The following is a 26369-nucleotide window of genomic DNA, read 5'->3' as shown; positions in this document are numbered from 1 at the left end:
CAATCAGGATGGGTTTTGGCAATGCCGTCTCAAAAAACAAGGCCCGCTCATGCCTGTGGTGACATCACATTCGAGGTGCTACAGCAGCAACAGACGCATATAGAGAACCTGTCGCGTTGTACGCGTGTAAATAAATTATTCCCGTGTAAAATTAATTAATGCAATGCGTGAAATAACAAAGGCAAGTCAGTTGCGTTATGCATTTCATTTATTTTTATATAAAAGTCACACATAACGTTTGAATCACATATTTGACATACTTAACAGTGACCATTATATAGATATCAGCAACTCAACATTAATGCAATTAATGCCTTAAACATGAGATTAACCTAAGAGTAACACTGAATACTGTATTGAATAAAACAATGCAATACTGAATGTTCATATATGAAAATGACTATGATAAAGTAAGAAAAAAAAATAGAAAATCACAGCGACGAGTGGTTGGCACCATATGAAAAATGAATATTTACATGCATCTCAGGAAATCACATATTCCTGGATTAAACAGAAGTAACGTGAAAAATAATGCAGATTTACTTGTTAATAATCACAAGAAAAGCTACATTTAACACTTTGTTAATGCAGTTAAATCTAAAAAATAACAAGCAACAACAGATAAAATACAAACAGCCATTATTTTGAAATGACTAATGATAAATGATGATTTTGTTCATACCATCATAAAATAAGCAAAATTAACAAATGTGCTGATATTAATCTGTACGGAAGCAGAACGTTATATCAAAATAACTGGCTTATTAAGTTACCTCTTTTTTGTCAATGTAGCCAGTTTACGTTTGAGGTTAGCTTTTTCCTTAAAAGTACCACGTTTATCTGCAGCGCGCTTGCAATACTTATTTAAATAGATGTTGGCCACTGTAGACATGGACAACTTCAGTAAGTCACAGATACTCTTCCCAGAAACACAATTACCAACTTGCAGTCCACATCTGTTCAGGCTTTCGTTAAACAGTGAGATTAATGCAGATTTTTTATTTTTTAACAATAAAAAATTTGACTCATATTCAGCATTAGTAACAATTGACTGGAAAATCAAAAACATTTGTGTAACACATTCAACCAACAAATCTGAGGGCCATTTCAGACCACCCCTGTCTGAATCAAGCAGGTAATTATATTCCTGTGAAAATTCTAAGACTTATCCATGACTAGCTCATTTCTGCACATGTCACACTGAAGTGACTGAACTGCGCCTGTAACCATTTTAAACACTACATAACCAGCAACAAATATAAGTGATTTTACATGCCCTAACCTCCATTTAACACAATTAGAACAATCTAGACGAGAACAGGCCATTCAGCCCAACAAAGCTCGCCAGTCCTATCCACTTGCTTCCTCCAAGAAAACATCAAGTCGAGTTTTGAAAGTCCCTAACGTCTTACTGTCTACCACACTACTTGGTAACTTATTCCAAGTGTCTATCGTTCTTTGTGTAAAGAAAAACTTCCTAATGTTTGTGCGAAATTTACCCTTAACAAGTTTCCAACTGTGTCCCCGTGTTCTTGATGAGCTCATTTTAAAATACAAGTCTCGATCCACTGTACTAATTCCCTTCATAATTTTAAACACTTCAATCATGTCACCTCTTAATCTTCTTTTGCTTAAACTGTAAAGGCCCAGCTCTTTTAATCTTTCCTCATAATTCAACCCCTGTAGACCTGGAATCAGCCTAGTCGCTCTTCTCTGGACCTTTTCTAGTGCTGCTATGTCCTTTTTGTAGCCTGGAGACCAAAACTGCACACAGTACTCAAGATGAGGCCTCACCAGTGCATTATAAAGGTTGAGCATAACCTCCTTGGACTTGTACTCCACAGATCGTGCTATATAACCTAACATTCTGTTAGCCTTCTTAATGGCTTCTGAACACTGTTTGGAAGTTGATAGCTTGGAGTCCACTATGACTCCTAAATCCTTCTCATAAGGTGTACTCTCGATTTTTCGACCGCCCATTGTGTATTCAAACCTAATATTTTTACTTCCTATGTGTAATACTTTACATTTACTGACATTAAATTTCATCTGCCACAAATCTGCCCAAGCCTGTATGCTATCCAAGTCCTTCTGTAATGATATAACGGATTCCAAATTATCTGCTAATCCACCTATCTTGGTATCATCTGCAAACTTAACCAGCTTGTTACTTATATTCCTATCTAAATCATTTATATATATTAAAAATAGCAGCGGCCCTAGCACTGACCCCTGTGGAACACCACTCTTAACATCAGCCAGTTCTGATGAGGTTCCTCGCACCATCACCCTCTGCTTCCTGTGTCTGAGCCAATTCTGCACCCATCTAAAAACATCACCCTGAATTCCCACTTCTTTTAACTTGATGCCCAACCTCTCATGTGGCACCTTATCAAATGCTTTCTGAAAGTCCAGATAAATAATATCATAAGCTCCACTTTGATCGTATCCTTTTGTTGCCTCCTCATAGAATTCCAACATGTTAGTAAAACACGACCTCCCCCTTCTGAACCCATGCTGACTGTTCAGAATAACTCCTGTCCTTGTCATGTGTTGCTCAATCTTATCCTTAATAATTCCTTCCATTAATTTTCCTGTGATGCTTGTTAAGCTTACTGGCCTATAGTTGCTTGGATCTGCCCTGTCACCCTTTTTATATAATGGGATGATATTTGCCATTTTCCAGTCCTTTGGAATCTCTCCAGTGCACAGTGACTTCCTAAAAATACGTGTCAAGGGTTTATATATGTACTCACTAGCCTCCTTAAGAACACGAGGATAAATATTATCTGGGCCTGGTGATTTGTTTGATTTCATCTTATTTAATCTGAGCAGCACTTCTCCCTCTACAATTTCCAAATCCCTCAGTACCTCCTTAGTAGTTGTGTTTACCTCTGGCAGGTTATCCACTTGCTCACTTGTAAACACCTCAGAAAAATGTAAGTTTAGGGCATCTGCTATTTCATTGTCTGTATCTTTTAATTCCCTTTACTATTCCTGATGAACTTGACCTCCTCCTTAACTGTTCTTTTACTACTAAAATACTGAAAGAATCTCTTGGGGTCTTCTTTCGCCTTATCTGCTATATTCCTCTCCAACTGTCTTTTAGCCTCTCTGATATCCTTCTTAATGGTTGCCCTCATGTTCTCATACGCTACGGTTCTCTTTGCAGTCATTAGTCTTATATGCCTTATACAGCAGTTTTTCCTTTGCAACTTCTTTTTAAATCTTTATTAATCCATCGTGGAGATTTTTTTAGTTTCCTATTACTTCCAAATTTAGGTATGTATCTGTCCTGCATTACATGTAAAACATTTTTAAACCTGTTCCACTGCTCCTCGACTGTCTCCACATTTAAAAGCTTATCCCAGTCTATCCTACTTAGACTTTGTCGCATCTGCTCAAAATTAGCCCTACTAAAGTTCAACTTAACAATTTTAGTCTTTGCATCTGTACTCTTACAAAATACTGAGAATTGTATTACATTATGGTCACTTGACCCTAGTGGTTCAATCACCTCTACACCCTCAATTCTATCCTGATTATTACAGAATACTAAATCCAGATAGGCTTCACCCCTTGTTGGTGCTTTAACATGCTGTGTTAAAAACAGTCGCCGATTACTTCTAAAAACTCCTGCTCTTGTGCTCCTCCATCTGTAAGGTTATCCCAGTTAATATTTGGATAATTAAAGTCCCCCATGACTATAATATCCCCTGTAAACTTGCCTTTTTGATATTACTAAAAAGATGTGTGTTGAAATTACTGTCTGAATTGGGTGGTCTATAACACACTCCTAAAATGAGACCTTTTTCCCTAATATTTTCCAGGCGAAGCCACATGTCCTCACTAAGATGGGGCTCATCATCCAACTGAAGATGACTTACATTTAATTCCTGTTTGGCATAAACAGCAACCCCACCTCCTTTTCTGTTCTGTCTATCCTTCCTAAAAAATGTGTATCCCTCTATGTTACACTCATCCCCATCTTTGTTATTTAGCCAGGTTTCCGTTATTGCTATAATATCATAATTGTGCTCTGCTACATACAACTCCAACTCACTTACCTTATTTTTGATACTTCTAGCATTAAGGCAAGCTATTTTTAATGTGTTAATCCTTCTATCTTTACGTGTTTGCTTAAAATTTACATTACTATGCATTTTTATTTCTACACCATTGTTTGTTCTTCCATGTATAGATCTAAATCTGGCCTGTCCTAAACTCCCTGCCCCCCCATTCCCTAGTTTAAACATTTAAACATTTGCAGCATTATCGATGTTACCCGGCACGCGGTGCAGTGTTTCTCCATTAAAATAAACAAAACACATCAAAATATTAGCTTGCACTGCACCGCAGACATCTGAACTTATAACCTTTACGACTGCAATAACTTTATATCAAAAACTAAAACGCCATTAACTTTCTTTACAACTTCAACGACGATCTTTGACGGAAAGTTCAGCTGGCACTGTTTGGAAACATAGCACCTTGATTGTGACGTCACCGGACCAATAAGTAACGCATGAGCGGGCCTTGTTTTTTGAGACGGCATTGGTTTTGGTCCCTTACCTGACAATGAGTGTACACAAAGAAGGGCAAGATGTTCCCTGCCAGTCCTGCCAAAAGACTCATAAAAGAAGCCAAAATGCAGGTGTGCATGATGGTTTCCCAGCAGGGATGGACCGAAGACCTTTACCCAGCCATGAGGCCAGTAGGATGGAAGGATGGGGGTGACAACCTGGCAGGGCTACATACTCCCCCAACACACTAGGTGGCAGCCTCCCTGGGCAACGCTAACTGTGTGGACAGTCATGCAGGGAACTGGAATCCCATAGGGCAGTCTTGTCGGGTTCTGGGGGTGCTGCCAGAGGGTACTGTTCGACCCAGAAGTACTTCCAATAGGCTATTGAATTAATCAGCAAATGGGATAAAAGGTCAATCTTATGCTCTAACCTTAACCAATCTGCAGATAAAAACCTTATCTACATTTTTTACTCCTTGTGTGATTACTTTTCAAGTCTTGCCTGGTTTTCGACTTATTGCCTGATATTTAACTGTGTATTTTGCCTCTCAATCTCTTCACTTTATTTTTATTTTCATTTGTTTTCCCTTTTGCTTTCACCTGCTTTACTCTAGTAACTAGTTATCTGTTTTTCCTGCAAAATCAGGACATTGTGATTATTTAAACATGAGTTTAGCAAAAAAAATTGACCAAAGCGAATGCAGGCCCATGACTGGTAGTCCTGATATGCAGGTGATAGAAAAGCTCACAGATCACAAGGACTAATGACACCATACTGTCAGGAGATGGGATGGGGGAGAAACTGCAGAGGGTAACTTACTACATGAGACAGAGCAAATGAACTGTTAATGAAAACCAGGTGCACGAGCCAGCAAGAAAAGTAAAGTTTTAGAAGACATTGTGTACTAAGATTGAGACCACTTTTGAAGTGGAGAAAAAGGGCCCTTGAGATCTGTTCTTCTTTGAACCAGCAGTCAAACAAAATGGAGGGAATAACATCTTTTGAGAGAGACAGATGACACAAAGCTATAAATATTAAAAACAGTGTAGGCATGAGAAAGAAAGGGTGTAGACACACCAAAACATCATGCTACCAGAACACGAAAGTAAAGTACCACCTACTGTACAAAATGAAAATGCACCCCAATGAAAAGGACAAGGGTTGTGCCTTGAAGGTGCATAATTTTAAAGAGCACCTTTTCTGGATTACAAAGAACAGACTCTTTAATAATATGAACATGTATGGACTTTTGGGACAAAGTTTTAATCCTTTGTAGTGTTTTTTTTACCATTTTAATTAATTTCTGATATTATTATATTTCCAGGAGTTACCATTTATGTTAATGTCTGTGGTATTTTATTACTTTTTTTGTATGTTCCCTTGAATATATATGGACAAATTATATGTTTACCTGAGGGGGTTAAGGGTCAAAGATATGAAATATTACATTAGATTCCCATTTGAGGGAGAGTGGGGGGTAGCGACAGAAAAAACTTGAATATCACTACCATTATACCAAGACACCATCTGTACTTTGTTTTGGACACTGTTGTTCTGGAGTTTCAGCATCTGGTATTGAAATGGTGATTGCATGACAGAATTCTCTGAGAACCGCAACACTTGTAACATCATCAGCGCAATCATATTTGGATCGGCATTGGACAGTTATTCAGTCTACAAGATTGATGAGTATAAACTATAAAATGTGTGCATGAAAAATGCTTTGTCTGTCCTCCTGATATTTCAGTTCTTTTCTTCTGTATATGGTCTTTCATTTCTAGTTTGCAAATTTTTTAGTCCTTTGGATCATTTGATTTCTAGCTTTGACCTCAGCTTGTTTTGACTACTTAAATCCCCCAGTCCTATTCATTAAATATATTCAATCTCACTCTGAGTCAGTAAAATTTCAAAACTGAATTTTTTTCACATTATGTCACAACACTATTTTGTTTTCATATAGGCTCTGCCATTTTAGAGTTATAGCATACCTATTGTTAAGGTGATGTATCTCCTCTTCCATGACCGGTGACATCATCAGCACAAGAGTATTTACGTTATCATGCATGATCCCATTTCACCAAAGATTGGGTTCAAAGAGCATTACATGCAATTCATTTGTTTCGTGTTTTCTGGTTATTGAAACTCGGCTTTGTATTTTAAACTTTGATTTTCAGATAGTGTTCAGGATTTGATTGCAGGTTGATTTAGTCTTTGGTACTTTATTTTGATCTTGTCTCTATCTCCCAGTCCTTCTCATGAAATCTCATTAAACTTTTTTGTCTTATTCAAGAGAGGAAATACAGCCAACTTGCTCTCCCATACCCCTCTATCCTTTTCTGTCTCAAGTAAGCCACTTCTATTCTACCACTTTCCCTGTAGGACAAACTTCCCTGAGACACTATCTTTCTTCCTAGAGCAGCATATGGATCACTCATGTGGATCACCTGGGTGCCACTTACATCCCTGAAAACATCTTGAAGACTAAGCAACCTTCCACTATAAATATATAAACAAAGGAATATACTTGCTGTATGCACTATAATATAAGAACAGTGCATTTAGAGTTCTCTTTGTATCAAATATATTCCTCATTGAAACTGAAAAGAAGATGGAAATATAAGTATCAAAATGACTAACCTCATTCACTTTGCAGGGTATATCAGGGTATTCGCTCCTCACGACCTGGCAGAAAGCTAAACTGCCTGCTGCTCCCAATGTGAGAAATCCAGTCCCAGGCATAAGCAATCGCTCACCTGCACCCCCTGGAAAACAAAAAAGGGACAGCATGTAGATTGTTAAAAAATACCGTACCTGAAAGTTTTTTGACTTTTAAATATGTGTGACTCTCATTCTTTAGCTCATTCAACAGCTGTTTGCAACGTGCCAGTTCAAAAGAAACACCAATAAAGCTCATGAACCTTTGAATGCTGGTGTCACTTTTTCACACCTGTCATGTTAGACAGGGGTTTACTTTAATATATTACTAGTTTACATTACAAGATTATAAATATCTTCAGCTATCTATGCTTTCTGTATTGACTGATTAACATCCAGGGTCATGTGAGGTTAGGAAGAAGCCTTGCAAGACCATCTAGAGACTACATACTCACTCCTGACCCATTTACAGTTACAAGCTGATCTAACAACGTAACCTTCAACTGTAGAGGAAAACTGGAGGAAGGTTAAGGCACATTAATCACATATAAAATTGTCCAAAATGTTTCCAGGGCAAGATCCAACATGTGAACATTGCAATCTAGCTCCAACTTCACTGGGCCACATGTCCTGGGGGTGCACCAAAATAACAATATTTTGGACAAAAATCTTTGCATGCCGATCAGACAGTTTCAGTGTCAAAATCACTCCTAATCCACTAAGAGCTGTGTTTGGTGTACTCCCAGTCTTAGAGTGCAGAAGGACAAACAAACTGTAACTGCCTTTACCTCACTATTGGCTCGTAAACTTACAGTATCTTGCTCAACTGGAAAAATCCCAACCCACCAATTTTAAGTCAGTGGGTAACTGATGTTTTATACTACTTGAAATTAGAAAAAAATCAAATTCTCACTTAGAGGATCTGTTCAAAACATTTTTAAAAAATATGGCAGGATCAAATCAATAACATTTTACAATAAGCTGTCCCTTTCTTGTTCTTTTCACAGACTAGTTTCAGTTGCTGGCTTTTCTCTCTTTCTCTTGGCCAGGGGTTGAATTTTGATTTGATTCGTTAAGGGTGACTTGACTCTATGGAATCTTTTCTGTTTCTGATTAAAATCAATAAAAATAAAAATAAAAAACATAAGAAATTAGGCAAATGAGAGAAGACTATTCAGTCCATCAAGCCCATTTGTTTAGCTAATATCTAATAGGTTTTATGAGCACAAGAAAACCTTAAACTATGGGCACACTGATTTTTTATTGCTTGGATGAATTAAGAATTTCATGAAATCACCTATGGACTGTCTATTGATTTTCAGTTTGTTTCACTGTAATAATATTGATAATTATGCATCACTAATCATCAGACATTTGCTGGTGTTAAGATAACAATTCATAATTTCCACCACACATACACATCAGTATAATCTGGCATAGTGTTTTCATCAGTTAATCAATACATTCTCAACTTTCACTCCATGACTGAGTTCCACATTCCTTATAAAAAGCCATGTTCCTAAGAGTTTCTCATCAAATGCAATTACTTATTTGGCTGACGCCTTTTTCCAAGGCAGTTTAAAATATTTATGATACAATTGCTTACATTTCTTTTGTTTTTTTCCCAATTGGAGCACAGGCAGGTCAAGTGACTGGCTTACTGTGTCAGGACAACCTCAGGATTTAAAGTCCAAAGCCTTAAGTACTACACCACACTGCTTGCCATTATGTATGTTTCCACAAACATCCTAGTGTTATGACTTTGGGGTTTTGAAGTATGCATATGTCTTGTAATTTAATTTCTGTTCTGAACTTGCAATAATTTTTCTCTTTATCTTTGTGACATTTCCCCACCACCATGTTGTTTCATGATTTTGACAGCAGCTACTGCCATTTTTGCATTTTTTGCAGGGACGCGGTCATATTGTTTGCAGTCACTAAGTCCATTACAACTCATACAACACGAGGGTCACATGTTGTATTAGGTCATTGTATCCCACCTCTATAAAGATGGCATTGTGTTACTTTTATTGACCAAGTTTCTGGATTCAACCACAAATCTTGGTGGCTTAGATGTACTTTAATTATCCTCAAGGAGAAATTAAAACTGTACAGAAGCACAAGGGAAGAAAAAAAAAAAATGTGTATATATATATATATCCATCCATTTTCTAACCCGCTGAATCCGAATACAGGGTCACGGGGGTCTGCTGGAGCCAATCCCAGCCAACACAGGGCACAAGGCAGGAACCAATCCTGGGCAGGGTGCCAACCCACCGCAGGACACACACAAACACTAGGGCCAATTTAGAACCACCAATCCACCTAACCTGCATGTCTTTGGATTGTGGGAGGAAACCGGAGTGCCCGGAGGAAACCCACGCAGACACGGGAGAACATGCAAACTCCACGCAGGGAGGACCTGGGAAGCGAACCCGGGTCTCCTAACTGCGAGGCAGCAGCGCTACCACTGCGCCACCGTGCCGCCTATATATATATATTGTAGCAGACAACCAGGATGCCTGGAAGAACGACAGACCGGAAGAGGGGCACTACCTTTCCCTGGGCGTAAGAGGGCAGCCTCCCTGGATTCCATCAGTGCCATGGAAATGGAGCTGGGAAGCTCAACCCTATGGGGACCCGTGGCCATTATCAGGGGGCGCCTGGACAGTCCTAGAGCCCTGGAAGACAGCACTTCTGCCACACCAGGAAGTGTTGCCAGACCAGGAACTGTGTATGCCTGGAGTGCTTCTGGATACAAGGGCAGCACTTCCGCAACACTAGGAAGTGCTGCCGAAAGACCATCACCGAGTACCTGGAGCACATCTGGGGCAGGATAAAAGATGCCGCCACACTCCATTCGAAGAGTGGACGCCATGTGAAAGATCAACCTCGGCACAAACAGACATGGACTCCAAATGTACAAAACACGCACCATTTATTTACAGACCACACAACACCAACACAGTACACAAAAATACCACACTCTACTCAGTCCTTTCTCTTTCTCAGGCCGCCTCCACTCCTCTCTTGTAAGCTCCGTCCTCTTCCACCCGACTCCGGCTCTTCAAATGGAGTGAGGTGGCCCCTTTAATCCTGCCCCGGATGTGCTCCAGGTGCTTGGTGATGGTCTTCCAGCAGCACTTCCTGGTGTGGCAGAAGTGCTGTCCTCCAGAGCTCTAGGACCGTCTAGGTGCCCCCTAATGGTGACCACGGGTCCCCACAGGGTTGAGCTTCCCATCTCCATGGCCCTGATGGAATCCAGAGGGGGTTCCCTCTTACGCCCAGGGAAAGATATTGCCCCTCTCCCGGTCCATCCTTCTTCCAGGCATATATATATATATATATTTCTATACTAATAAAAGGCAAAGCCCTTAATGACTGACTGACTGACTAAATGACTGTCTGACTGACTGACTCACTCACTGACTCACTGACTCACTCATCACTAATTCTCCAACTTCCCATGTAGGTAGAAGGCTGAAATTTGGCAGGCTCATTCCTTACAGGTTACTTACAAAAGTTAAGCAGGTTTCATTTCAAAATTCTACACGTAACGGTCATAACTGAATCCTACTTACGTACATATATATGGCCATAGCCTGCAGCTCTGGCGCCGTGTGAGGCGGAGTTGTGTCCCCCATCACCATGCCTCCCACATATTCCCTGCCTATATTGCGTCCCCCATCCCCACGCTTCACACGTAATTGACTTAATTTACATATAAAGAAGCGATCTCACCGGCTCGGCGACAGTTCCTTTATTGAAAAATGAAGTCTGTCTCACCCGGGTGACTCGCCGTTAGCGTCCATCCATGGCCGACGCCCACTCCACAACAGACAAGTAAAGCCGTGAGGTCCGAATATCCCTTTTAGGTTAGCAGGCACTCCTTCTGTAACAATAGGATTGCTAAGCCTTATGATAATGTTCCCGCACGGAGGGTTTAGAGACACGCACCGGGAGAAGTTTAGAATAGGGAAGCCTGTGTGACTGTTCTGGCTTTAACTACTGTGAAATAAACAGACATAAACTGGAAGCGTGAGTCTGTCCCTTTTAGTAATCTCAAGAGGGAAACATAGTGGCAGCGCAGGTGACGGAACTGCTTCAAAAGTCACGCCAGTTTGCTCTTAAAAGTTTGGAACGCAGAGACGCTAAGGCGAAAGGAAAATTGAGGGTCTGAGACTGCCGCTGACATTAAGCCTCGATGCTAAAGACCTGGCGATGTAATGGAGAACATGGAAGGACGAGTTTAGATTATACATAGAACTTGCAATGCTGGAGGCATAGGAAAACACTAAAGTCAGATTATTCCGTTATCTTACTGGAGAGAGCAGCAGAGAATTGTGTCAGGTGCTGACCGGTGATGTAAGACCTGATGAGTTAACCATGAGCTTGATGATACGTAAATTTGATGAACATTACAACCTGAAAATAAACGAAACTGTAGAGAGGTTCAATTTTTTTTCAAGAAATCAGGCAAGGGGAGAAAATATAGACAACTACGTCACAGATCTGAGAGTGTTAGCAGGCACATGCAATTTCGGGGAGATTAAAAGTTCCCTTATATGTGACCGAATTGTTTGCGACAAAGATTACTGAGAGAAGACAAACTGACTTTGGAGAGGTGCATACAAATATGCAGAGCCACAGAACTATGGAAGGAGAACAGTAGAACAGTCACACAGGCTTCCCTATTCTATACTTCTCCCGGTGCGTCTCTATAAACCCTCCGTGCGGGAACATTATCACAAGGTTTAACAATCCTATTGTTGCACCTTCTACGTGCACCCCACCATCCTTATTAAGTAGTCTTTCTTGCTTTACTGCTGGCTGCTTCTTTCCATTCACCTTCCCAGCTCTTTATTTAAACAGTTTTCCTTCTCACTTTTCCGCTCCTTCGCTGTCTTCTCCCTTTTCATTCAAAATATGCGCCTCCTTGCCTTTTTACAGTCAGTTCCCCTTACGTCACACCATGGTACATTTAGCAAGGACCCACAGGCGTAGTTTGCCCCCAATTCTTCTTAAACAGATATCCCACAGACAGTTAATTACTGGGACATAATCTCTAAAAGGAAGCACGGGGCAGAAACAGTTAAAAGCACACAATAAAAAAATATGTGACAACCGTTACAAGGCGCTGTCGCTACATACTCGCAAGAGATTCCACAAGTTCATAGACACGCTGCCGCTAAATATTTGCAGGCAAATCTACAAGTTAATACCGGGAATGCCTGTTAAACATCTTACATTCACGGTAGCGATTTGGGTAGTGAACACTTCCTGTTATCTTTACAACGGTTGACAAACAAAGAATGTAACTTCAACACAACACGTCCTCCAAATACGAACCTGATTGAAAGAAATAATGATAATCAAATGCTTGATGACAGCAACACTCATAACAGTGACAAAACAATTACATTGACAATCAGGTTATGTTATTTTTAAACTGTTTCCTTTTCTTTATCATAACTTCTTTAACACACTACTTCTTCGCTGTGAAGCGTGGGTATTTTGCTAGTATATATATATATACACTCACCTAAAGGATTATTAGGAACACCTGTTCAATTTCTCATTAATGCAATTATCTAATCAACCAATCACATGGCAGTTGCTTCAATGCATTTAGGGGTGTGGTCCTGGTCAAGACAATCACCTGAACTCCAAACTGAATGTCAGAATGGGAAAGAAAGGTGATTTAAGCAATTTTGAGCGTGGCATGGTTGTTGGTGCCAGATGGGCCAGTCTGAGTATTTCACAATCTGCTCAGTTACTGGGATTTTCACACCCAACCATTTCTAGGGCTTACAAAGAATGGTGTGAAAAAGGAAAAACATCCAGTATGCGGCAGTCCTGTGGGCGAAAATGCCTTGTTGATGCTAGAGGTCAGAGGAAAATGGGCCGACTGATTCAAGCTGATAGAAGAGCAACTTTGACTGAAATAACCATTTGTTACAACCGAGGTATGCAGCAAAGCATTTGGGAAGCCACAACACACACAAACTTGAGGTGGATGGGTTACAACAGCAGAAGACCCCACCGGGTACCACTCATCTCCACTACAAATAGGAAAAAGAGGCTACAATTTGCACAAGCTCACCAAAATTGGACAGTTGAAGACTGGAAAAATGTTGCCTGGTCTGATGAGTCTCGATTTCTGTTGAGACATTCAAATGGTAGAGTCGGAATTTGGCGTAAACAGAATGAGAACATGGATCCATCATGCCTTGTTACCACTGTGCAGGCTGGTGGTGGTGGTGTAATGGTGTGGGGGATGTTTTCTTGGCACACTTTAGGCCCCTTAGTGCCAGTTGGGCATCGTTTAAATGCCACGGGCTACCTGAGCATTGTTTCTGACCATGTCCATCCCTTCATGACCACCATGTACCCATCCTCTGATGGCTACTTCCAGCAGGATAATGCACCATGTCACAAAGCTTGAATCATTTCAAATTGGTTTCTTGAACATGACAATGAGTTCACTGTACTAAAATGGCCCCCACAGTCACCAGATCTCAACCCAATAGAGCATCTTAGGGATGTGGTGGAACGGCAGCTTCGTGCCCTGGATGTGCATCCCACAAATCTCCATCAACTGCAAGATGCTATCCTATCAATATGGGCCAACATTTCTAAAGAATGCTTTCAGCACCTTGTTGAATCAATGCCACGTAGAATTAAGGCAGTTCTGAACGCGAAAGGGGGTCAAACACCGTATTAGTATGGTGTTCCTAATAATCCTTTAGATGAGTGTATATATATATATACATATATATAAATATATACACACACACACAAGCAAACAACAAACCCCCACTCTCCCAAATACACATAGTAATTGAACTTCTGGCTTGGATAATCAAGAGTGGCTGCTGCTGTCAATAACAAGCTTGTAGGTAGCAATAAGATGGCGAGACTTGTCCAGATGTACCACAGGTTTACACTTAAAAGTATTAATATTTGAATACTATAGGTCCAGCTTGCTGTGTCCACAAAAGGGACATGCCATTTAGAAGTCTGTTCCATCCCTGGTTGAAGACACCAGTTTTCAGAATGACGCATCATTAGAGTGTTCATAATGGAGTGAGTCATTTCTGTTGTCATGTTTAAAAATAAGCATCAACATGATGATGCAACCCTCTCTTAGTTGATAACATGGACATACTCAGACTTTATTTCAAAGTATGGAACATGAAAATTCAGTTCAAAGTATGGATCATGCATTAAAATGTGCTCACTTTTTTAATGTATTTTATTCACATAAGTCTCCAGACCCCTTCCTGCTTTTTCTTCACCTGTTTAATTCAATCAAAAGTAAACCTGTCCAGCATTAAATAGCATCTGAAACAGGAATTTTAGGCTGATTCTCCACAATACCCAAAATACCACAATACCTTAACTTGGCATACAATGTCATAGTTCTTTCAATTGAGGCTGGCTAATTTTGAATTATTTTGAATTGTTTGCACCTTACATTTATCCTCGCTCAGATCTCCACCCTTGCCATCCTCTGACAACCTGTCCATCCAATACAGTGAGAGATTGCTCCGTTGATCTCAGTGCTATCAGCTGAGTACAAAAACATTTAATATATCCCACTTTACATTCCTCATTGTCTCTTACATTCACAGATGTTGCGGATGTAAGGTAGCCATCGGATCCTCAGTGCTCATCATGCAACCTTTCTCAAGTTCACAGCTCGCCCACAAGGCAATTGAAATGGGCCAAAGCTCAGGTCAGACATGACAGCAGCATATCCTCAGTTAAAATCTACATAACTTGCTTATTTCAGAATCAATTCAAGGATTTAGTAGTTTTCTTGGCTTTGAATTTTTGGTTCATGGATTTTTTTTGTCTCTTTAGATCTCATAGTTTTGACCATCCTTGCTTTAACATAGTAGTCTTAATCACGTCCCGGTTCTGGTGACAGTAATTTTCACATTTCTATTTCCATCCTTGAGCAAAACACAAAAGACACCTTTGAGATACCTCATTATTAACATAAAAAATGTATATTGCTTCAACTTGCCTTGCAGCCATAAATGAATTTTATGGGAACCTGCAAATTAGACATTGTCCAGGCAAGTGAGAATTTGGTTATGGCAAAAAAGAGCACATTTAGCAAGATATGTGTATGTGCTGACTACACCTAAATGATCGGTGTGTGAGGAGATTCAGTTTTATTTTAGAAAATATTGACAGAAACTGGTAAGGACAAGAGTCAATTCATAAATACTAAAATCTTAAAAATGCTTGAAACCAAATTCATAGCTAGAAGCATAGCAAGATCAAAGTTTTAAATATTTTATTGTTTATTTATTTTTAGTACTAGATGCTTTTATGCTGAGGTTCTTTCTAAGCTAACCAAAATTTGAATGAGAAACATTGTGATTCATTCATTTAATGCTAAATGCCATACACTGGCAAGTGCGTGCATGAACATGGCACAGCAACTCCCATGGCTTAACCAAATATTTAAAAAGAATGCATCGTCATAAGATTTAATGGACATTTTTAATGTTTACTCAAGCTAGAAGGTGGATCCCCAAGAATGTTTCCTCCATTCTCCATGGTACTGGACATACTTTAGATTTATACCCATTCCTTTCAATACCTCTATCCTTGTCATCTTTGACCTCCCTTTTGGCCTCATCCCCTCCACCTGCATCTTGGCACACCTCTTCACCCAGTCACTCTCTGCCTTTCACTTCACACGCCCAAACCATCTTAGTCTACTTCTCCACCTCTTCCACAGCAAACCTCTTTCTCAATTCAGCATTTGTCTTCCTCTAACTCCATGACACCCCATGCATCTGATCATTCTGATCTCTGTTCTTTCCAGCTTTGCTTCATCTTTCATCTTCATCAGTCAGACTTCAATCCCATTGAGCATACTACTACAAACAGAGCTTTCATATTTTTACCTTTTAATGCCAGAGGTGCTCATTTAGAAGTAAGAATGAGGAATAGCTCTTAAAATTTCTTGCATGCACCTCTCTCCTTGGGTATCACTGTTCTGCCCAGACCTCCATCTATACTCAACATGTCAACTAAGTAGTATAAATTCCCTAGTTTCTCCAAAATAACCACTGTGGCTTTGGTTTAAAATAAGGTTACTGTACCTCCTGAATGTCATAAAAGGTAACTAAAGGAGGTTGCCGAAATAATAAGATGAGTGTTATACATAATCACAAAGCAAACCAATCAATAAAACAAAACAATATAATAATTTCATATAGGATGAATGTACTAAATGTACATTCTAAAAATAATTCTAACTGGCACTAATAAACTAAACTAATATGATAAATAAGAAAAAGCTCAGAGAGAAGGGGAGATGATAGGTATCTGAAGATTCAATTTCTACTTGTTATTAGTTGCCTTGAATGACAGTGCTTAACCATTTGAAACAATTTATAGAACAATAATGAATTATAGAGGGCATGCCAAAGCTAATGTATGACAAAATCATTTGGTAATTCTCCCAAGGTTATAACTTCTACAAAGAAACCTATGGAAGCTTATGCTGTGTTCCATTTACCTCAAAATTTGGTTGCTGGAGCACCCGAGTTAATTGCGTTCCAGTAAAACATTTGAAAAACCAACATGGATGCCACCTGGAAAATCTTTGATGTGTTTGATCTATCAGAATAAATAGCAGTTGATAACAATGTATTATACACAATTATAAGCATGCAAACATTTTTGTAACATGTACACCAATAAAAGTTAGACAGTACTGTGTGTACAACTGATTTAATGAGACACAAATAGACAGAAGTGTTAACAAACAGTATAATGCTTCAGCTTTCACTAACATTCGCAGTGTAAGTCACCATTCTGGATTGATGCCATGATCTGAAGTCAGAGAAACTCGAACTTAAAAGACCAGCCCAGAGTTTCTGAGTTTGAAATCAAACTTAATGAGGCAGTTCCAGTTGAAAGTTCCAACTAGGAATTCCCCCCACTCAAAATTATTTTGCAATTTATTATGTTAATTTACAAAGACATTGCCTGCTGCTGCTGCTGCTAACATCATGTACATGTGTGCTTCAGTTGTCCAATAACGGCTTTTAACAGAAAGTTTAGGTATGTGTATAGCTTGCTGTCTAGTAACAAGAACAACAAAAGTTCTAGGTATACAGTAAATCCCTCGCTATATCGCGCTTCGACTTTCGCGGCTTCACTCTATCGCGGATTTTAAATGTAAGCACATCTAAATATATATCACGGATTTTTCACTGGTTCGCGGATTTCTGCGGACAATGGGTCTTTTAATTTAAGCTACACGCTTCCTCAGTTTGTTTGCCCTGTTGATTTCATACAAGGGACGCTATTGGCGGATGGCTTAGAAGCTACCCAATCAGAGCATGTATTACATATTAACTAAAACTCCTCAATGCTATAAGATATGCATCCCGCGCGGAGCTTGATTGTTTGCTTGTCTCTGCCTCTATCTCACCCTCTCTGACATTCTCTGCGCCTGACGGAGGGGCTGTGAGCAGAGGTGCTGTTTGCCTAGTGGATACGGACGCACCTCTAAGAAATGCTGCTTTATCGCGGTGCTTCCAAAAGCACACTTATTGATTTTTTGATGGTTTGCTTTAATCTCGCTCTCTCTCTCTCTCTGACGTTCTCTGTGCCTGATGGAGGAGATGTGAGCAGAGTGGCTGTTTGCACAGAGGCTGTTTGCTTAGAAGATACTGACGCTCCTCTAAAAATGCCGCGGCAAACTTAAAAGCACACGTATTGATTTTTGATTGTTTGCTTTTCTTTGCGAGCGCTCTCTCTCTCTCTCCCTCTGAAATTCTCTGCTCCTGAAGAGAAGAAGATCTATTTGCATTCTTTTAATTGTGAGAAAGAACTGTCATCTCTGTCTTGTCATGGAGCACAGTTTAAACTTTTGACTAAAGGGTGTTATTTCATGTCTAGACAGCTCTAATAATGTTAACAGTGTGGGAGAGTTTATAAGGGCTTCAAATATATAAAAATAACCATACAAACATATGGTTTCTACTTCGCGGATTTTCGTCTATCGCGGGGGGTTCTGGAACGCAACCCCCGCGATCGAGGAGGGATTACTGTATATTCAATTTTTATCAGGTTAAAGTTTAGTAAGTTTAGTACACATGTTGTAACATAGGCAGAGTGGTAGCCCAGAGCTAATATTCCTACTATGTATGCATCACTACAGTATGAATATGGTTTACATGATCCACACATTTGTGGACCAACTGGTATCAGTGAACATGCTTAACCGTGTATGATTACCTGTTTAAGCCACTGAATAGCGCAAATATATCAGTAATACTTCTCAGTTAACAAAATATCTTTACTTTTTCATGAGCTATGAAGTAAATAACATCTTTTCCTTTTTTCCACCCTCAATCAGAGTCCCCAAAGATACCAGGTATGAACACTGGCCGCTGTGCCACCACATCATACTGTTTAACAAATATCTATATCAAATGACTAGATTAAAACTAAACAGATATTTTATTTATAGGACTCTGTTATTAGGGTTTTCATTAACAATCTTACCATCACCACAATGTCAGTCCCCAGTGCGAGATTGATCCTCCAAGGCCTAGGGAAGTCTATTCCTCTGTTATCTGAACTAAATTATGAATTGGGAGTGGCATTGAAAGCGCTAAGCAGAGTCTGCATGCAAAAACTGGTTATGGCTCAGAAGCCAGGCAAAAGTTCATATTATCTAATACTTTAGTAGCTACTGCCAGCTCCCAGCCCTGATTTATACATGAAATCATAAGTGTGCATGCAACTTGCAAGGACAGCACTTACCAGTTATGAATGTGTATGTTCCATTTGGGTTATCTTTCACAAGTGGGAAAAAGGCTTTCCAGGATGTAAATGTGCATAGGAGAAGAGTTTCCAAGACCTGAAAAATACATTGAAATTTTTGAAAAGTGATATTTCTTGAAATTGAAGTGAAATAAAAAGAGTGTTAAATGTATAGATCAATGAAGGTCACTCAGTCTATCCAGCTTAATTGTTAAACAATAGTTTTGGGTGCCTTCTCCTGGTCTTTTAGCCTCCACAGCAGCTCTTTTACTTCCTAGAGCTTCTGAAATGTCATAGTGCCTTTTGCGGATGCCTTTCCTTTTGCATTAGCATATGTTCTGCTCCTCCAAGCAGATAGCAGGAAGCACAGTGAATCAGGAAGTGAATAATGAAGTCAAAAAACAAAGCAGGACTTGTTAGCAAGTTCAGAGTAAGTCAAAATAAGAATACGAAACACAGAGTCTTAAGACAGAGATATTGTAGATAGATAGATAGATAGATAGATAGATAGATAGATAGATAGATAGATAGATAGATAGATAGATAGATAGATAGATAGATAGATAGATAGATAGATAGATAGAAAATTTGGCTTTTTACAATAATTATTTAAATAAATAGATGCATAAATAGATAGATAAATACATTTATACACACATACTCTGATCTGAACACACATAAGTATAAAAAGGAAGAAAATTTAAAAAGAAGGAACACGTCCGACTAGGCTGTCACAGTCACAGTGAGGCATATGCAGATGTATTATTGGTAAAAAAGAGCTCTAGTAGCGTTTCTTCACACACTTTTGCTTAATAATTAATTGGCTGAAAGACCAAAGTGTCCAATTTGAGAAAACTGGCTTTTCATAGAAGTTCCATCCATCCATTATCCAACCCGTTATATCCTAACTACAGGGTCACGGGAGTCTGCTGGAACAAATCCCAGCCAACACAGGGCGCAAGGCAGGAAACAAACCCCGGGCAGGGCGCCAGCCCATTAAAGCGCACGCACACACACACACACCCATGCACCAAACACACACAATAGGGATAATTCAGGATCGCCAGTGCACCTAACCTGCATGTCTTTGGACTGTGGGAGGAAACCCATGCAGACACGGAGAGAACATGCAAACTCCATGGGAAGCGAACCCAGGTCTCCTAACTGCGAGGCAGCAGCACTACCACTGGGCTACCATGCTGCCCCTTTTATAGACATTCCACTCTTTAAATAAATAAATAAATACATACATAAATACATAGAAAATACATACAGCTATATATATATATATACAGACACTCTGCGGTCTGAACACACACCAGAATGACAAAAAAGTAGAAAAATGTAAGAAGAAAACAAGAAAACTTCTGACTTGGCAGTGGCAGTCACAGTAAGGCATTATGCAGGCATATTGCTGTTGGTATAAAGGACTCCCAGTAGCGTTTCTTGACACACTACTGCTGAATAATTTGTTGGCTGAAAGCCCTCAGTTTTGTTTTAATTCTCTCCTTTGCTATGATCTATAGGGCTGTGTCATATAACTGGTGTGGAGGATGGCCGGGATGCCTCGATGGTGGAAGGACTGGGGGAGAGAGGTTATTCGAGACATTATCTCCACTGGAACGCTAGAGGGCAGCGCCATGTCTTACAGAGGGGCCACAGGTTTGGAACATAGAAGCTCAACCAAGCTGGGGCCTGTGGCCAACACCAGGGGGCTCCTGGACGTTTGCGGAGCCCTGTTTGGCAGCACTTCCACCTGAATTAGGCCATATCATGATTTAAACACTGTAACAACTAGTCTTCTTCTTTTATTTAATTATCTATTTTGTTTGGTTGTAGTTGCAGTCTTTCACATATACACTACTAGCTGTCCACCGCCTGCGTAGTGGTGAAACAGGACAGTGAGAAGGGCCCTGCCCGGCACCCCACTCTTGACAGCACGCTTCCCCCTCCCTTTGGCCTGCAGCCTCTGTCTCGGATTAACACAAATATATCACTCCTGCAAGCAAACTATGATGCTTTGTGTGATGAGAGAAGTCGCAAAATCAACTGGAATGTTCTGGGAAATTATCTAAATCCGTTAATTTGAACTCTTGTTTGCTAGCTAAGCAGAGGCAAGGTACAGCCAGAGGCACCGCCCCTCTCCCCTTGGCCCGCTGCGTGTCTCTTGGATTCATGCAAGTAAATCGGTACCGCAAGCGAACTATTATACATAGCGTAGTGAGAGAAGTCGCAAAATCAACTGGTTTGTTCATGCAAATTATAGAAAAAAAAAAACGATCTATATCTGTTAAGTAGTTCTCTCGTGAAAAGCAGACAGACATACAGAGGGACAGACGCTGGATTATATATATATATATATATATATATATATATATATATATATATATATATATATATATATATATATATATATATATATATATATATATATATATACCTGTATATATGCAGAAATTATCCAGATTGGAGCTGTGGGGGGTGTCAAGCACATGCAATTGTGGACACATCCTCAGGACTCCAAAAATAGTTTCCACTGTGTAAATCATGTGACATAAACATGCAATTCTATTGGGTGTTCAGTGGACCACCTAAATCATGGCACTCCTCAGGTCGGGTGCCCAGCGAAAAACAAAATAGCAATGAAAATTATGCAATATATTTTCTAATAACTGAAAACAATGCCAACAATAAAAATGAATGCAAACGTCACAGCCAGTGCCTGAAAAATTAAATAATGGGCATTAGCCATTAATAAAAAAGGCTTAAACATGCATACAAAAATTGGACAACAAAAAGAATCATAACACCACCATTACATTTGATGAGAGAGCCCCCCTGGGAGATTTTACAACAGTAAACTACATATACAAGTGAAAATAGCAAGGGAAGAGGTGCCAGATGAATGAAAAACGTGAAAATGGTGGTGGAGGGGTTAAAAAATAGCCCAAATTACCATGTCATTCTTAAAAAAATAGCCCAAAAAAGCGCAAGCCATTAAAGCCTATTTTTTCCCACAAACAACAAACAATCGACTATTTTTAAACAAAATCCTGCTCCTCTCTTATTTGCGACACACCCCTGACACACTGTACCACATCATACTTTAGGCATGAGTAACCCTTGCCCTAAAAATGTCCAGTACTTGGTTTCTGCAAAAAAAAAACTTGGTTTCATCTTTTTTGATCAGGTCTCATCATGAGTCTTAAAGTGTTACTCAGCAGTAATTTGAATTTTGCAAGTCACATCATGACTTCTCTCTACCACCTATACCATCAGCTCCTGTGATGCAGAAATGTTCCATTGTGCTTTCATGCCCTCTAGATTTTATTGCTGCAGTTCACGTCTTCTCAATCCACCTCAAAGCCGTGAGGTCACGGAGTGTTAGTTTAGAAATGATCTCATGTACTGATCATGTTCAGAACTCATGTACCTGTACTGCTAACTCTGCTTTTCAGTCTACTTCAAATTCAAGTTATTGTCAAGCTTGAGAATACAATGAAATTCTTACTTGCATGTCAGCAAAGTACGCCTGGCTCCATGATTAGGAAGTATTAGTAGACAAACATTTGAAATCTTCCTTTCCCAAAAATGATATCCATGTCCTATAAGTTTGTTTTTTTTTTATTTCAAAAAATCTTCAAAATATGTTGCCACCTTGCAATTTACCCCATATATTTCTTGTTTTGAATTGTTTTTCATAGAATTCTATTTTACAAAATAGCATGTGATGCTGTACACTGCAGGGCAATGATGATACATTAATACTTACATGGTTCAGCTCTTTGAGAGTCTGAGTATGAGGTGGTCCACCCTGCCACCAGCTGAAGCCCAATGATGATACAATGTCTGTCACCTTTCCTACACTTTTCAGGAGACTAGCTTTAGCAGCTTCAGCGCCTTCTTCAGTACCTAGGAACATAGATAGATAGATAGATAGATAGATAGATAGATAGATAGATAGATAGATAGATAGATAGATAGATAGATAGATAGATAGATAGATAGATAGATAGATAGATAGATAGATAGATAGATAGATAGATAGATAGATAGATAGATAGATAGATAGATAGATAGATAGATAGATAGATAGATAGATAGATAGATAGATAGATACTTTATTAATCCCAAGGTAGAAAAGAAAAGTTGGTTTTCTGTAGAAAAAGAAAACAATATACCCATAGGAATGGATTTCACAATATAAACATCTTACCAACATTTCCCACTAGTGTGTAAAGGTTATCTCTGGTAGAAGCTGAGACAAAGTTCTTCAGTTTTTCAAGTCTGTTTCCATCACGAGAGATCACAGCAACACGAAATCCTGAAGAAAGGAAATGTTTGTGTCTTAAGTATTTTAAAAATCGCATTACAGATTATAATGAAGACATGTTTCAGATGACAAAACTAGAATAATTACCCCAAAGTTTGATTTTTGAGGTCTTTACCTTAATTTTACTGGTAAATTAAATCAGAGTTCTATTTCATTTGTTGATATAACACATTTTCATACAAAGGTGTGGATCAAACTGCTTTACAAATATTAGAAGAAAAATCACAATTACAAAAACAAAGGAGGTTGAAGGAAAATTTAATTTTAATTTAGGTCATGTTAAGTCAGAGTCTAATTTGATAACATATACTTTGATGGTCAGGAATGAAAGAGAAACAAATGACAACCAGCACAGATGCTGGAAAAAATAAACCTCTAAGAGTTCCAAGACCAAAAGTCCTTGCAGCTCTACTGATTCCACAGTAATTAAATGTGATAATTATTCAGTATTATCTACATATAATGGAAGATTTAGAAAATTGGATGCTGTGGGTTATCATCACAGTGACAGTGTCCTTCATCCTTTGTGGCATCAGGTATGTTGGTCAGGTGGCAGTGGTGCCAAGCACCATTTAATAAAACTGTGTGCACTAAACACAATAAATAATAATACATTTTATTTATATAGCGCCTTTCCCATGCTCAAGGCATTTACAGAATATAAGAAAGAACGGCAGGGTATACAGTATATAGCATAGTACAAACCAAATAAATAAATAAAGAAGATTCAGACAGTAAATTCAGAGAAAGCCTAACAGACAACAGAATTGATGGTCTAGCACACACATACAGGTTACATGAGCATCTTGACAGAGAGGTAAACTGAGAGAAGGGGAATGAAGTCAAGTAGAGCTAAAAGTCTTCCTGAACAGATGTGTTTTGAGTTGTTGTTTAAAAGAATTCATGGAGTCAGCTGACCTGATTAATTTTGGTAGGTCATTCCAGAATCTGGGCACTATACAGCTAAAGGCCCTGTCACCCATGTAGTGTAGATTATTGTGGGGCCCAACAAGATTGCCAGAATCAGAGGACCTTAGTGGGCGGGCAGGTACATAGTGATGGAGAAGGTCACTGATGTAGTTTGGCACAAGGTTATTTAAGACTTTGTAGGTAATTAGTTGGATTTTATATTCGATTCTGTAAGACACAGGGAGCCAGTGAAGATGAACCAGGATGAGTGTGATGTGCTCGCTGCTGCTGGTTCGAGTAAGGACTCTTGCAGCCGAGTTTTGAATAAGCTGGAGCTGTGATATAAGATTAGAAGGGGCACCTGCCAGCAGCGAGTTACAATAATCTATGCGGGATGTGATAAAAGCATGGACAAGTTTCTCAGCATTAGAAAAGGAGAGGAAGAAGCAAACACGAGATATGTTATTGAGGTGAAAGTAAGAAAGTTTCTTGATGTGATTTATGTGGGCAGAGTAAGAAAGGGAGGAATCAAAAATGATACCAAGATTATGACACCATATATAAAAATGAGTATTTATTAAACAAAAATCCACTTCTGAACATCTTTTTAGTTTTTTATGATCTTTCTTTCTCATGAAGGATTTTCATAAAATTCACATTTTTTTAACTGTAAGTTATCAGTAACATTCTGTTATCGATTAGTTAGTCTTGGTTTGAAACATCAAAATAAATGATTTAAATGATGACTCAAAATTTTAAAGAGCAAATATCATTACAAAGCATTATTAAAGTCACAAGTACATGAACACGGGGAAATTAAAACAGTAATTTAAGTAGAAACAAAATCCAGTAGGAGTTCAGAAAGGATTTGATAAAAAGAATAAAGAATTTTACACAGGGGGTCCTCGGGTAACAACACAGTTCCGTTCCTACAACAGTTATGTAACCCGAATTTTGGTATAAGTCGAAACACACCCTAGCCTAAGTCACTTACCTATCCTAACACATTTGAAATATAATCTAGAACATAAAAACACAACTAAGCCACAGAAAAAGGAAAAGAACATAAATATACTGTACTGTACACTGTACTGTAGTAACATAAAAACGACAAAAAATGAATGTAAAAAAAATTCCTTACCATTATTCCTTCTCATCTCTTTACAATGTCTAATTTCACTTCCATCGTAATAGCTTTCTTCTTCTTCGAAGCACTACCATCTGAAGACTCTGACTTTCGTTTAGGAGCCATGATAAGGGCCAAAAGGTCGGCAAACAAAGCGAAACAAATGGAACACTTGAGCCCCGCGCAACCAAACTAGTTCGCCCAAAGAGTCTGTAAGAACAACGCTAACAGTGTAAGCCGAAACACTCATGTCTCAATTTTTTTAAGTTTTTATGGGAGTAAGCGTTGTAAACTCGAAAAGTTATATGCCGAGATGTTGTAACCCGAGGACCCCTGTACTGTAGAAACTAAGAAATCAAGTGAAACAAGAGCAAATTTGCCAAAGGAAAGTCTCGTAGAGTCAATCAGGATTTTTTAATGATAAACAGAAGAGTTGCGTCCGTTCATTTATTCTTAATTCACTTGTTGTGAACTGTGCTGGTTCAAAACCTAAGCAACATAGTAATAGTATTTTATATCTCCAACACTTGTTCACTCCAGGCTGTTTCATTGGCTTCTGTGTCTTCTGAGACTTGCTTGGTTGTCCTTTCAACGAAAAGAAATAGACGTTTCCACTGACACTTCATAGCAGCTTTACATGATTTTATCAGTGTCAGAATTGAGTGTCCATTAAATCCACACAAATAGTTTAAATTCCTCTAAAGAATCCTAATTTATTTATCCAAAAAGCAAACAAAGAAAATAAAATCTTTAAACTAATGCGGTCATTAGTTAGAACTCTTACCTTATTTACAATTGTCATATTACCAATCTCTTACCTGCGCACTGTGCTCAACACATCTTGCTTTTTACATGTAATTATTCAGCCCTGTTTTAATTTTTGTTGGTTTTTATTATTATTTGTGTTGATTATTATTTGCTTTGGGTTTCTGATCTATGTAAAATCTAAATATTGGAATGTTTCATTTTTTTAATTTAAAATTCATTATCTCATTTTGGGTTTGCATGAACATTG

At 38.9% G+C, this 26369-nt stretch overlaps 1 protein-coding gene across 1 annotated transcript in view; it reads right to left on the bottom strand.

The window, feature by feature from the left end:
- Positions 1-26369, bottom strand: part of si:dkey-238o13.4 (uncharacterized protein LOC560780 homolog) — a 58178-nt gene that overhangs the window by 5089 nt on the left and 26720 nt on the right. Inside the window, exons 2-5 of the mRNA XM_039763450.1 lie at positions 23203-23310; positions 22759-22898; positions 18987-19083; positions 7164-7288 (exon numbers count right to left, since the gene is read on the bottom strand). Of these exons, the coding sequence (XP_039619384.1) occupies positions 7164-7288; positions 18987-19083; positions 22759-22898; positions 23203-23310 (470 nt within the window). The remainder of the gene's footprint in view (positions 1-7163; positions 7289-18986; positions 19084-22758; positions 22899-23202; positions 23311-26369) is intronic.

Source organism: Polypterus senegalus, chromosome 9 (genome assembly GCF_016835505.1).
Source record: "Polypterus senegalus isolate Bchr_013 chromosome 9, ASM1683550v1, whole genome shotgun sequence".
Lineage (NCBI taxonomy): Eukaryota > Metazoa > Chordata > Cladistia > Polypteriformes > Polypteridae > Polypterus > Polypterus senegalus.
This window is presented reverse-complemented; position numbering and strand designations above follow the sequence as displayed.